General features: G+C 41.9%; 1 protein-coding gene across 11 annotated transcripts in view; it reads right to left on the bottom strand.

The window, feature by feature from the left end:
• Positions 1-13,878, bottom strand: part of Col19a1 (collagen type XIX alpha 1 chain) — a 339,939-nt gene that overhangs the window by 24,555 nt on the left and 301,506 nt on the right. For all 11 annotated transcript variants that reach the window (XM_052745271.1, XM_052745270.1, XM_052745262.1 and 8 more), the window contains 6 exons: positions 12,094-12,138; positions 8,469-8,513; positions 8,303-8,365; positions 5,077-5,112; positions 4,878-4,922; positions 2,263-2,433 (listed from right to left, as the gene is read on the bottom strand). In XM_052745271.1, coding sequence (XP_052601231.1) covers positions 2,263-2,433; positions 4,878-4,922; positions 5,077-5,112; positions 8,303-8,365; positions 8,469-8,513; positions 12,094-12,138 — 405 coding nt within the window. The remainder of the gene's footprint in view (positions 1-2,262; positions 2,434-4,877; positions 4,923-5,076; positions 5,113-8,302; positions 8,366-8,468; positions 8,514-12,093; positions 12,139-13,878) is intronic.

The following is a 13,878-nucleotide window of genomic DNA, read 5'->3' as shown; positions in this document are numbered from 1 at the left end:
AGCTGAAGTTCATAACTGCTTTACAAGCTGTGGTCTGGAATTATAACCAGTGATGCTAGTATTGCTCCCGTGAATGGAGAAATGCGGCTATAGACAATTAGGACATACAGTTTCTGTATAAATTTAAATTTATTACTTAAATTTAAAAGGCCCAAACAACATGATGGTGTTAAAAACCAACCACAACTGAACATGTACCCCACCCCTGGATACTGGTAAAGTCTACAACAACTGACATCATGTTGTTGCAGGATTATCCTATAAAATATTTTTTCTCATGATTTGCCGGTCTCATGCTACTGTAACTTACATATTAACATAAACGTATTAGCCAAGTTTTTATTTTTGTTGTGAACCTAGCCTTTAATGGCTGAGCCATCTCTCCAGCCCATAGCCAAATTTTTGATAGAAAATGCCTGAGATGCCTGGTAATTACAAGTAGGTAAATGGTGTCAGCTGAATGCTTAATCTTTTGACAACAACCCACATTTATAACAGCCATGTTTTATTGAAATACTTTGATATTTTCAGAAGGGATCTATCACTTTTCAAGATGGCCAGGACTTGAAAGTATTTCAGTCCTATTCTCTGTAGGCATAGTATATTTTCTGAGGCTCCACGTAGGGCAATGAAGACAACACAACACACATTAGAAGCTGTGATGTAGGGACTCCCTCCACTGCAAGCACACATGCTGAGAAACATATGACAAAGCCCAGTGGGAGGTGACCAGATGAGGGACTTGAAAGATCTGTGGGAAATCTCCATCATTCCTTCATCATATTTGCATATTAAGCCTGTGTATGCAGTGGTAATGCTGTGAGCTCATCCATTCATGACAACCCATTCATTTAGAATACAAGAGGAAAAAAAAGACAATGCGATGTCCTCATAAGGGGCTGATTTCTATCGGTCAGCGCTGTTGCGTTGCCTGGTCTTCAACGTGCATGGGAAAAATGGACTTGAATGAAAGTACTGAGAAGCGGACGTGCACACAGGTCCCACCCCTAACCAGGAAGCTATCTGCAGTTAATACCTGCTGGCAAAGAGAAATAGCAGTTTTCTCTAATGGGGTGTCAACGGGCAACTACACTCCAGGGTCCAGGGCAGGCCGCATGCCCAGAAGTAGTTGTCCAATGCAAAACAAAATCAAAGGCATTTGTGTGGATTTTTTCTTATTTATTTATTCTTTTGCTTTGTTTGAGCATTTTTTGTCTTTTTTTTGTCTATTTGTTTTGACTTTTGTTTTTGTGGGACTTTTTTGTGTCTTAATTTTTTTGTTTTTGTTTTTGTTTCTTATTCTCTTTTTGAGAGAGAGAAGAACATAAAGTTGGGTGAGTTGGGTGGGTAGGGAGGTGGGGAGACTTTGGGGAGAGTGGAGGAGGGGAAAAATGAACTTGAATGAACAGTCTGATAGTAGAAAGTGACACCTAGGTCAAGTTTTGCAGGTTTCCCAGTTTAGGAAGGAGGTAAAAATACAGAAGTAGGAAGATTGAGGGAATGCCCTGCTTTTGGCTGGTCTGAGGAAAGTAGGTCTTTAACCTCCTACTTCATCTCTGGGTCCTCCTTTGTTCCTGCCACAGAGATTTTCAGAACTCCTCAGCTGAATGGCCACTGACCACCCTTCTGAACTATTAGTAAGACAAGGGCTGCTTTAAGTGTCCCTTACTCTTGGCTTACGTCATTCCTACTCCAAAGCACTATTTAGGAAAGACTTGTTCCAGTGGCCAACTGAACAGAGTCCCAGGGTAAAATAAATGTGTATGGTTGTGTGAGAGCAACTATAGATACTATTGTAAAAACATGGTTTGGTTATGTGTGGTGGTACACACCTACAATCCCAGCACTTGGGAGTCTGAGGCCAGAGGATCTTGAGTTCCAGCCCAGTCTGGGCTATACCACAAGATCCTGTCTCAAATACCCCCCCCCCCCCAATCACCCTAAACACACCAAACCCATACAACAAACCAAACCAAACAATGGTTTTGGAGTCAGCCAGACCTGAGTTTGGCCCTCTTAATAATGCTTTGATGTCGATCAAGGCAACTCTGCTCCTGCATTTATAAACAGATGAGGGAAAGGGACCTATTCTTCTAGTTTATAGCTGTGAAGATCTAGGATGTAATGGAGGTGTCAACAGCAGACCTGGCACATAACTTTAAATAATGGTGCAGACAAGCTTGTTTCCTATATTTAAAAGGATTGGCATTTCTTTCATTATAAACAGATACATAAATAGTATGAGCCAGGGGCTCCACTCACCGGAGTGCCAGGGATGCCTGGAGAGCCTGGAGGGCCTTGGTGGCCGGGTGACCCTATGGAGCCCTTGCTTCCTGGTGGCCCCACAGGACCTATAGCCCCCTTCATGCCCATAAGGCCTGGTTTTCCACGTTCACCTTGTGGACCTCTGTCTCCTGGAATCCCCTGATCACCCTGTTTGGGGAGAAAAATGATTCACTCTTTCTGGTAATGCTGTGATTAATAGCAAAATCCTGGGTCCGAGCTGGCATTCATTTACTGTGAATCCTTGTGTTATATACTGCTACCCCGTACCCCAGTTGTACCATTAGCATGTGGGAATATTAATACTATCTCCTAGCTAGGGCAATGTTGAGAAATGAATGTACCCAAGTAACGTGCTTAAAACAATGTATGACCCCTCGAAGCATTAAGCATGTAGATCTTAGTGACAATGATAGTTGTCTTCATTCAGTCTAGAATGACGTCACTGTGACTTCAGGTCTGGGTCTCTTTTGTAGTTACAAAAGGAGATTGCCAACAGGAGCACATCTCTGAGACTCTTCACCTGGAAAAAACTCAAAACCTGATCTGAATCATACGGTTCTCTCCCCTTCACATTTTTGTTTGGCCGTTATTAGATTCTTTGGAGTTTCTTCTAGACTCACATTTAACACGGGTTTGCATGTGCATTCGGTGATGAAAAACATACACCACACAGGAAAGAAAGCAAGAGAAGGGAGCTTTAAGAAAGTCTCCAAGCAAGTGGCTGGGGCGGGTGAAGGGGCAGTCGTCTCTGGGATGACTTGCTCAAGAGCATACATGAACGGTAAGAATTTGATGAGTAAGATGTGAGACTTAGCAATGAGGTGGCTCTAGCTGTGTCTCAATCTGAGAGTGAGGTCTGCAGTGTTGCCCTTGTTCTGGGCATGTGTCTATACTGTGTGTGCCCAAGGGAAGTATAATATCACAGTGAGTGCTTCATCCACATTTTCAGTGTCCAGCTGTATGACGGCAGGAAGTGAGGTCTGAGCTGAGTGTGACAGTCTGTTGCTGGAGGCTGCCCCACATTTTCCCACACTATTTATTCCCTTATCTGTAACACTCTGCAAAAGGCCTGTCTGTATTTGTCTTGACTTAAAGAACAATCATGAAAGTAAGTGAGCAATCACAGGTATTAATGTGATCAACACCCATCACCCATTGTCATTTCAACCCTCAAAATGGTCCCCATACTTGATGTCCTGGATTTAATCTACATAGGCCACAGGGTGGATGGAGGCAGAGAACTGACTCATGTAGGTTGTTCTCTGCTATCACATAATTTTTTTTAAAAAATAGTTTTTTTTTTTCTAAAAAGAAGATGTTTGTAGTGTTTGTTATTAAGAATACTGGAGAGAAAATAAGTTCTTAGAAAAAGAGGACTAGGGAAGCCATATGTAGTCATTGTGTATTGCCAGTAGAAAAATGTTTACAAAGCATTTTCAATCTGATTTCAAAAGAAGATATATTTTGTATTGATTATATGTGTCCATTAGCCATAAGAGTGAACTGAAATATATTCAAAATATCGAGTGCTCATCCCTGTGTGAGGACGCCCAGAAGACTCTCTTCTTTTTTTTTTTTTTTTTGGTTTTTTTCGAGACAGGGTTTCTCTGTGTAGCTTTGCGCCTTTCCTGGAACTCACTTGGTAGCCCAGGCTGGCCTTGAACTCACAGAGATTCACCTGGCTCTGCCTCCCGAGTGCTGGGATTAAAGGCGTGCGCCACCACTGCCCGGCTGACTCTCTTCTTAAGTTTATGTTATCTTGTTTTTCATATTTCCTTCCATTGTTATGAATTACTTGTGTTAACAATTAAAAAAACTCAATAAATTAGACACTAGTACACAAACACATATATGGCCACAAATGTAAGAGCAGCCCTAGATAGGATTATGCAAAGTAACAAGGCTTGAGTACCTTGCATCAGGGACAGGGGTCTGACTAGGAGATTCAGTACAGAAAATGCTAGTAAGTTTCAATAGCGGCACCAGCAGCCCACAGAGTTTCAGCAGAAGTGCAGCCCACAACTGTGTGTGTCACTCCTCACAGTTTCCTTATTCCATGTAGTGTTCCTGTGGATCAGTGGTTCTCAGCCTGGGTGATTTTGCTCCCTGGTAGGCATTTAGCAATGTCTAGGTAGTGAGAGTTGAAGGGATGATGGTGCCATTGCATCATGTGGACAGACATCAGCAATGCTATCAATATTCTGCGATATACTAGATAGCCAAACCCCACAAAAACTTATCTGCCTCCAAGTGTCCATACAACTGTGGGTGAGACATCCCTTAGTTGGCAAGGAGAATTTGGGTGGTGGTTATAGCTGGCATATGTGTCTCAGACAGGAGGGTGGTATAATACTTTCCAAACTGGAAGAGAAAAGTAGACTCCTGTGTACAAAAGCCAGTTCACAGGCACACCCTCTGCATGATCTGCCTGTGTCACATTCTATTCCTGGTAGAGATATTGTTTCACGTCCGTCCTAACCATTTCATGTTGGGAGAACCAAGGTTGTCTACATGCTTTGTTGTGTGGCTAAAGTGATGGAACAATTGTATCAGACAGACGTGAACAGCGGCCACAGTAGTGATATACATACGCGTTCTCCTTTGGGGCCTCTGTCTCCAGGTTTACCCATGATGCCCTGAAAAACAGATGTCAACACTAAAAAAAAAAATCACTGTTTGCCAAGATTTTCCATCAGTCTGACTGACCTAAATGGTTTTGAGACGCATACACTTATAAAGCAGAAATTTTAAGAATTCATACTATTTAAAATAGAATTTTTTTCCCCATACCTGAGCACCTGGTAATCCGTCTTTTCCATTTATGCCCTAAAAAGATAAAAACAATATTTCTATCCCATGTCTGCATAAAGTTATAGTTAAACACACAAAAGAATTACGTTATATATTTCTTCAGACACCTTGGTGAGTCTGCATGGCAAAATAGAATATAAAATCAGTGCCATCATGCGGCCCTGAGTTCGAATGCTGATTGCCATTTACTGGTTCCGTTGACTAGGTTCGGGAATTTACTCCATCTGATTAGCACCAGCATCTTCAAATTCACAGTGAAGAAGGTAAGAATGAGTTTACAACCAAAAAGAGAGCATAACAACATGGAAAGTGTGGAGTCCTCTCAAGCAGTCACCCAAGATGGCTTTCTCCACCGCCTGTGAAGAATGAAGGTGCCCCAAAGCATTGGGTGAATGAGACATGGAGATATTTTATATCTTTCTTGTGCAGCAACTTTCTCTGAGATAAAAACCTTCCATCTCAGAGGGAAGTTCCTTAAGAGTCAGAATATTTTAAAGGAAGGTGGAAAACACTCCATCCTTCAGGGAAGCTAGTTAAAACTCAGGATAAACAACTCAAAATCTTCAGGAAGTTCCTAAAACTGACCATATTCGCTATGCTCCTCCTTCCCCAAGGTTAGATAAGCAGTGAGGACTTCTGAGAGACTCTCTGAGGCCAGCTGAGCTGCCTTGAAGAGGCCCAGAAACAACGGAAGTGTCTGGAAAAGATGCTCTCCATCCTGTTGAGCTGCCTGTAAGTTGTGCAGTGAGCTCCAGGGCTCCAGCTTTTGGGAGCATTACCCATGGTGATGCAGCTTTCTGGGTATCATCTGTACTCCTGCTGGTAGCTCGTCACCTATACTCCCATAAGTAATGCCAATCAAACTCACTGGCTTACCAAGTTGTACTTTGCCAGAATCTCTAGTCTACCATTGATTCCCTATCTGGGTGAGGAGACACTCATTGACATCTTCCCGGGAATAGTGTTACCACAACAGCCTTTTAGCAGGTTTAAGCACAGGTTCCCTCTCAGCAAACGCTGTCACTTGTTTCTGAGGGAATTTCATAACATGGCTGGAATGTGATCCTACTATAAAATAAACTGTCAGCTGAAGAAAAATTACTCTTTCTCGGTTTGAATGAGAGCTGGGAATCTGTAATCGTAGTTTTTGAGACTATTAAGCAGTGACATTTTTTTTATTAGAAAATTGGAACTTCTGGGACCTTTAAAGGTATTCTGGAAGTGGTCATAAAGCCAGCCCTGCCTGGAGATTTATAAAGCGGACAGAATTGCCTGTCAGATACAGAAGGAGGAGAAGGGCTCGGGGTCGAATCAAATACCCAGAGCCCAAGCGCAGACGCAGCTTTGAGATGTGATTTGAAGAGGGAGATCAAGGTGAGGGGCGGCATTTCCCAGTCAGCAGGCGTTGCAGAGACATGCTCTCTGAAAGCCTGAGAGACTTTTATTCTGCAGGAACAGACTCCACAAGGACACAGCGGCAGACCGCCACCTGTTTTCACTGCGGTAAATCACACTGACATGTGTCACAGTTGGTAACCCAACCATAGGCCCAGGACTTCTCTGAAGCACCCTGGGACTCACTGAGCGTACTTTAACTAAGACTTTGTTACCTGAAGTGTATATAGTTCAAAGAATTTATTACCCGCAAGAACACCAGCAACAGAGATAAAGATGATTAAGGAGAGAATGAGAAACGACTGTGACACCTGAGTAAAAGATAAATCAAACATAAAACTGGAATGTATGCTTTGAACCTTTAAAATGTACACAGTTTTCTTTTTTTAAAAAAAATGTCATACATATATACTGAAACACGATCCTATCCATGCCCCATTTTCCCCACCAACTCTTCCTGAATCCCTCTTAACAAGACCCCTTCCCTACGTTGTGTTCTCTTCTTTGGATAACTGACTAAATCCAAGCAGCATTGCCCATCTGTTCATAGGTGTGGGGCGGCAAGCTCCCAGTGAGAGCACCCCGAGACGTGAATGAGTCTCTCTCCTCCGTCACTTTTCAGCACCAACCATTGTTAGCATGGAACAGCTGCTCAAAAATGTTCGTTTAATGAAAAAAAAAATTTGCCTATTGTATTATATCCCGGGAACTCAATTGCAAGCCTTTTAGGAGATGCCTCACGGGGGCTAAGGAGGAGAGATTTGTTAAGAGGAGGTGACGGGAAGCTCAGAACCTTGTCGTGTTCACTTGGTCCTTCCTCGTCACCTCTGAGGAGATGATGATGGCCAGAGAATCCATCAGCTCTGAGTGTCAGAGAAATACCGAACAAAGCTCGTAAGATCTATGCGACTTCTCTTCAGTCCTTCCCTTCCATACACGACAGAGCACATGACCAAGACCTTCCGTAAAAAGGAAATTTGATAGGCTGGACAGATGGCTCACTGGTGAAGAGCACCTGCTGCTCTCCCTGAGGACTGGGTTTGGTTCTTAGCACCCATCTGGTGGCTCACAATCGTCTATAACTCCAATTCCAGGGGATCTGATGGCCTCTTCGAGCCCCCACAGGCACCCATATGGTATACATATATACATACAGTCACGTATACACATGAAATAAAATCAAATAAGATAAATATTAAAGGATAAAAAAATCCTTTAAAAAAAAAAACCCAGAACTTCATCTGCCTCTCTCCAGGCACATCCTCAGCTCATACTAGGGCCTAGATGGCTCGGTGGGGAAGACTGTCACAATGCCATATCAATACATAAGCTTTTGTAGGGCACTGGGCATGACATGTCCCCAGTAATGGTTATTAATGACAGTGTCAGTACAAGGCCCGTGTATGAAGTATACGAAGGAGGAGTCTGAGAAAAACTTTCTGCTTCAGCTTATCACACAGGTGCCATGCCTGTAAGCTGTTGGCCTCTTCAGGTTTTAGGATGTGACGGGACATTGAATTTGAACTCTGTTGGAGTTATTAGACCTAAGAAATAACGGGTCTACTTAACTAGGACTTAGAAAATCTCACCTTCTCCCCACCCCGTTGTTTAAGTTATAAAGACACTGCACAGAGATCTGGGAAACTCCTGGAAGAACCCCCTGACAGTACCCCCAAATTCAATTTTTAAGAACCTGTTTTATTTCCTTCTGAAATTGCTTGCTCAGATCTTACATTTTGGAGGAGGAAGGTGAATGGAAAATGCTTAGAACATTTCTTAGAATAGCAGTTTCTAGCTAGTAAGTACTTACTGGCATCCCCGAGGGTCCCTCTGGTCCAGGAAAACCTCTATCTCCAACAGGTCCTCTCTCGCCCTATAAATGTGTGCCAAGAGAAGAGTTCATTGGTAAAAATTTCTTTAAAAAAGCACCCAGGTACCACAGCAGTGTATCTGCTGCCAAATCGGTGGTAGCTCACCGGCTCCCCTGGAACTCCTGGAGGTCCTGGGGCACCGGGTTTCCCCTGGAAGAAAACCAAATAAAAATGTTAGGAGCCGTGCTACTGATGCCATGCACTTCTATCTCCACAAGAGCTTAAAGGTTATGGCAGTATTTGGACATGTACACATTCCAGGGCTCGCTAGACTCCAGAGGCTGTAAGGCATACACTACAGAGTCCCGAGGGCGAGAGGGACGATATTTTTGAAAACGTTAAGCCAATGTACCCTCATTACTGGATATCCTTACATCTTTTTTCCTGGCAGTTCCTTCTTACTCTAGGGCAGTGGTTCTCAACCTTCTTGATGGTGTAACCCTTTAATACAGTTCCTCATGGTGTGGGGAACCCCAACCATAAAATTATTTTCATTGCTACTTCATAACTGTAATTTTGTTACTGTTATGAATTATAATGTAAATATCTGATACGCAGGATGTATTTTCATTGTTACAAATTGACCTAAAAGGGTCATGACCCATAGATTGAGAACTACTGCTCTAGCGGGTGGGAGACGGAGGTGGGAGTTTGCGGGAGGGTGTGCTGGGTTGAGTTTTGTCAAGTTGACACAAACTACAGTCATTCAGGAAGAGGAGACCTCACTGGAGAAGATTCCTCCATCAATTGACCTGTGGACCAGTCTGTGGAACATTTTCTTGATTAATGCTTGATGGGGGAGGGGAGGGGCAGCTCACTGTGGGCAGTGCTGCATCTGGGCTGGTGGTCCCAGGTTGTGTAAGAAAGCAGGTTGAGCAAGCCACCAAGTGCAAGCCAAGAGGCAGCAGCCCTCCACGGTCCCTATTACAGTCCCTTCCTCCAGGTTCCTGCCCTGTTTGAGTTCCTGCCCTGATTTCCCTGAGGGATGGGCTGTGTTCAGGACACATAAACCCAAAATGAACTCCTTCCTTCCCAAGTAACTTTTTTTTTTAAAGCAAAGTAAGACAAAAGGCAGGGGTGTGAGAAATTCATGTCAGGTTTTGAGTTTCACAAGGGAGCTTCTATCCTGGTAGTAAGATAATACAGGGGAAAAAAATTCCACATTTTATTTGAAAATCTGTATTTGGGTAAAAGGTTGAAGAAAATATTTTTTTTTTTTCCTCTCAATGTGCCATGGTCCAAAGAACAAGAACCAGGAACCCTGGAGCAGAAAGACCACAGGAGGAAGTAGGGACACGGCGTTTACTTAGGTTGAATGTGTAATGTGCCCGACAGGCTCATGTATCTGAACACTTGGTCCTCGGCCGGTGGTATTTTGGGGAGGTTGTCAACTTCTAGGACTGTGGTTTTACTAGCAGAAGCAAGCAGCCAGCTCAGAGGCAGGCTGTGAGGGCCATATCCACTTCTGATGCCTTGAGGCCACATCTACTTCTGATCCCTGCTGGAGCTACCATCTACTGTTTCTTCTACCAACATGGCGAACAAACAACATTTCAAGCCACCATGCTCTCCCTGCCCTGATGGGCGTTGTCTGTGGACTTTGAGCCTGAAGTTGCTTCTGTCAACTATTTCGTCACATTGATGGAGACAGTTACTAACACCGTGGTCTAGCTGAGACCGGAAGTAACGTGCAGAGCATCAGACTGAGCTTACAGGGTTGCCTCTGGAAGAGGACCTCCTACTCCATGGGCCTAATCTCCTCTGGGAAAGATGTTGTAGGGATTTCAGTGAGCAGCTGAGATTTTAAAAGGGAAGGGCCCCTTTTCCAACCTGTTTTAGAATTCTGGGAGGTGAACAATCTCAGAGAACAGAGAAAGACATTCTAGAAAAAGCCCTGGGTAGCCCTGGAAACACTGGAAAAAGAACTACTCTTTTCTAGGAAGGGCAGCATTGGGTCCGACGGACCTCCACTGAGTAGTCATGACAGGCCCAACTGGCTTTATCTTTGCTTCAACTACAACAATCACCTTGAAAGTTTTAGACAATACTGGAACACACCTCTATCATCTATGATAACATTTAACATGTACTCATTTGAAAGTGTATGGCACAGTGCACTGGGTGCATTTACAATGTCTTCTACCACTTCTCGTAGGCCCTCTTAACGGTTAAAAAAATAAAGACTTATTTTGAATCGCACAATTGCACACGTGTAGTGGGGCCAGTTTTTACCCTTTTCTAATTTTGAAGCTGCCAAGCGCTCCTAAGTGTTGGGAAGGTTGCTTTAAAGTGAATTTATCAGATGTTAGGTATTCAAATATATGTCTGATATTTCAATCAAACTACAGCCTTCAAAAAGACTTCTGGAATTGCTCATTTAAACTATCCTTTGAAACTACTACACATGCTTTAATTACTTTACTGGCATCTAGTAATATTTCTTTGAACACAGACCTAATTTATGGTAACAGCAGAAAGTATTTTGAAGTCACATGTAAATGACTGTAACGGGAAAATGAGTTTCTTTGTGAGTATAAGATGTGAGTGTAAGGGAACAGGTTGAAATGGTATTCTGAGCACAGTTCCAGAAAGAGAGCCCCTAATACTAGTGAGGAGGAGAGTCAGAGGTGTGTGGAGGGCATACAATTAAGCGTGAAGTCCACTTTCATAAAGTATCTTCATTTTATACAAATTCCAGAGTGCTTGCTAGAGAAAGTATTTTTCATTTTCTGCCTTTACAATTATACACATTTTCAGTCTCAGTCTGGACAAATGTAATAAGGAATGCCATTCTCTGTAAAGCATGCACATGATGGGTAGCATTTTATGACTTATTTGAGTTAGTTAAATGTAATCATGTAGAGGGTCTGTGGACCTTTTTCGGACGGTGGTAGATGGCAATGGATGGTGGTTGGGGATCTTAGGCTGTATAGGGTGATGCTAAGTGGTGTCAGTGAGGCAACAGTGCGGGGGCGGGGGCCTGAGAGTAGGGCCCCTTCTCATCTTCACCATGCTCCTCCTACCCAAGCACATGGTTTCCACAGACTTTCTTGTAATGTGATACCGGACTTTCCCTGCAGGGTCACCTGGCAAGAGGATAAATGGCCTCTTATTCATAAACCGTGACCACAAAATTTTAATGAGGGCATCATGAATGAAGATCAGAATTATCCCAAGGGCTCAGAGAAATGATTTCAACCTTTCTGGGAGCACTTCCTATTCATTTGCAAAGACCTTGATGAGATTAAAGCCTTTGACACCAGAGAGCAACAAAAATGACTGAGAGGCTTGAAGCCTGGTTTACGAGGAAACATTAGCGGCCATAAAAGCTCCGCTAATAACCCTGGCTGAAGTGGGCACCCAGGCTGACTACAGCTTCATGTGGGGAGCCTGATGTACGTGCCCCCAGATGAGAACTCGAGAATTGCTGAAATACGACAGGGACAGAGGTACAGAAAGTGAGTTTTCAGAGCTGTGCACACACAGAGCCATGGGTAACTGGATTTCCTCTCTTTCCATGAAAGAGACTTGGGAAGGAAAAAAAAAAGACCAAAAAGGAGGGAAAAAAATCCAAATAAAGAACAGATAGGCCACAATCAGGGATGGGACAGGCTCTGGGCAACTGCTGTCATCAGAATATACTCCAAGCACCCTTGCTCACTAGCTGTAGATTGATTATGGAGATAGAAAGGCACACCTGAAAAGCTAACATGAGATAAGCCAAACTCACCGACATGCCGGCTATTCCTGGGGGACCTGCTGGGCCTCGATCTCCCTGTTGAGGTTAAAATAGAAATGGTTACTTATAATGACAGCTATAGACACTTTACTTTTAAAATCATTGCCCAAATTGTAATTTGACATGCCATTGTAGACCCTACCCCTAGAGAAGAGCTACAGACAATTAACGACTCCAGAGATAGATAGATAGATAGATAGATAGATAGATAGATAGATAGATAGATAGAAAGAAAGAAAGATAGAGAGATTTGGTTTTCTCCAAGGATGAGACTCCCAGTGGCCAGACCTAAACACACACACACACACACACACACACACACACACACACACACACACACACTCACTCAAGTAAAACTAAATGACCTCAACAGGATGTATTTATATACATATATGTGAGTAATAATAAAGAGAAGGTCATGAATTTGGAGGAGGGCAAAAGAATTGGGGGGCAGAGAAGAAGAGGTAAAAAATGTTATAAATACAATACTTACATATATAATTAAAAGAAATTGAATTTGTAAAGCCTTTGTTTGAATATAATAAGTGCTATTGTTATTAACTTGTGTGAAGAACACTAGAAAAGCAGAAAAAATGAATACACAATTCAACCTATTATATTTTCTTCCTCTAGAGAACAAAGTAATTCATAGTCCTAATGAAAATCATTGTTCATGATATTGCTTTGGCTTATTTCAAGAGGGACCATATATTTTTACAGCTAAAATTAGTCAATATTTAAAATTCTACCCAAAATAAACATTATTACTATGACTTGAAAGATGAATCACACTGAATGTCTCCTGAAAATCTCTTCTTAACCTACTCCCATTGATTGCAGGGTTAGGACAAGACAGATGGAGAACTAAAGACATGTAGTTCTCCAGTGACCAGTCAGAAGATCCATTTAACTGCTCTGAAAAACAGAACAATTCAGCTGCTTTTCAAGAGGCAGTGTGGTGTTTCAGGTACGGTTCACAATGCTGCACATGCCAGTGATTACACGTGGGATACTAAAATGGCAATTTTGTTGGGCAGAACCCATATTAAAAAAAAACACCTCGTAATTTTGCTTAGGGACATAAAAGAAGACTTGATAAAGAGATATGGAGCGTAAGACAATATCATAATTTATAAACTTAAGGTGATTGTTACATGACTGCTATTTGATCAAAAATATTAAAGCTCACTTGAGATAATAAATGAGAGGATGGAGCAAAGCTATTAGAAGAATAATAGATACTAGCAATATGGATATTTAAGTATATAATAAAGCTATAATTAAAATAATGGAATGCTGGTATAAAGTTCAGCAGTATGTCAATGCAGTAGAATATAAATCTCATAAATAACAGTGCATTCATATTAGGAATTTTAGGAAAGAGAGAGCAATGTCATAAGTAAAGTCAATGATTGAATAATTCTTTATATTGTATTTCATATAAGTTCCACATAGAGATATGTAAAATAGAATAACATTAACTTTAGAAAGGAACTAGGAGAATCTACTAGTAGCTATCTGATCTTGGTTGATAAATGAAAGTAAACACTTTCTATTAAAAAAATCCAAAGAAGAAATAAAAAATAGTTTAGATTTGACTATAATAAAGTTTTTACAGAAAGATTAAAATTAGAAACAAAAAGCAAAGACCAATTAGGATATGAACTGTAACAAAGAGATAGAAGTAATATCTTTAGAGTATAAAGTCCCTGTCAAAAGAAAAATAAATAATGCATGATCTAACTCATGGAGGGAAGTAGATTCCATGGGTATAGA

This window comes from Peromyscus californicus, unplaced genomic scaffold (genome assembly GCF_007827085.1).
Source record: "Peromyscus californicus insignis strain IS unplaced genomic scaffold, ASM782708v3 Scaffold_19__1_contigs__length_69161282, whole genome shotgun sequence".
Taxonomy (NCBI): Eukaryota; Metazoa; Chordata; class Mammalia; order Rodentia; family Cricetidae; genus Peromyscus; species Peromyscus californicus.
Note: the sequence above shows the minus strand (reverse complement) of the source record. Positions and strands in the feature narration are given on the sequence as shown.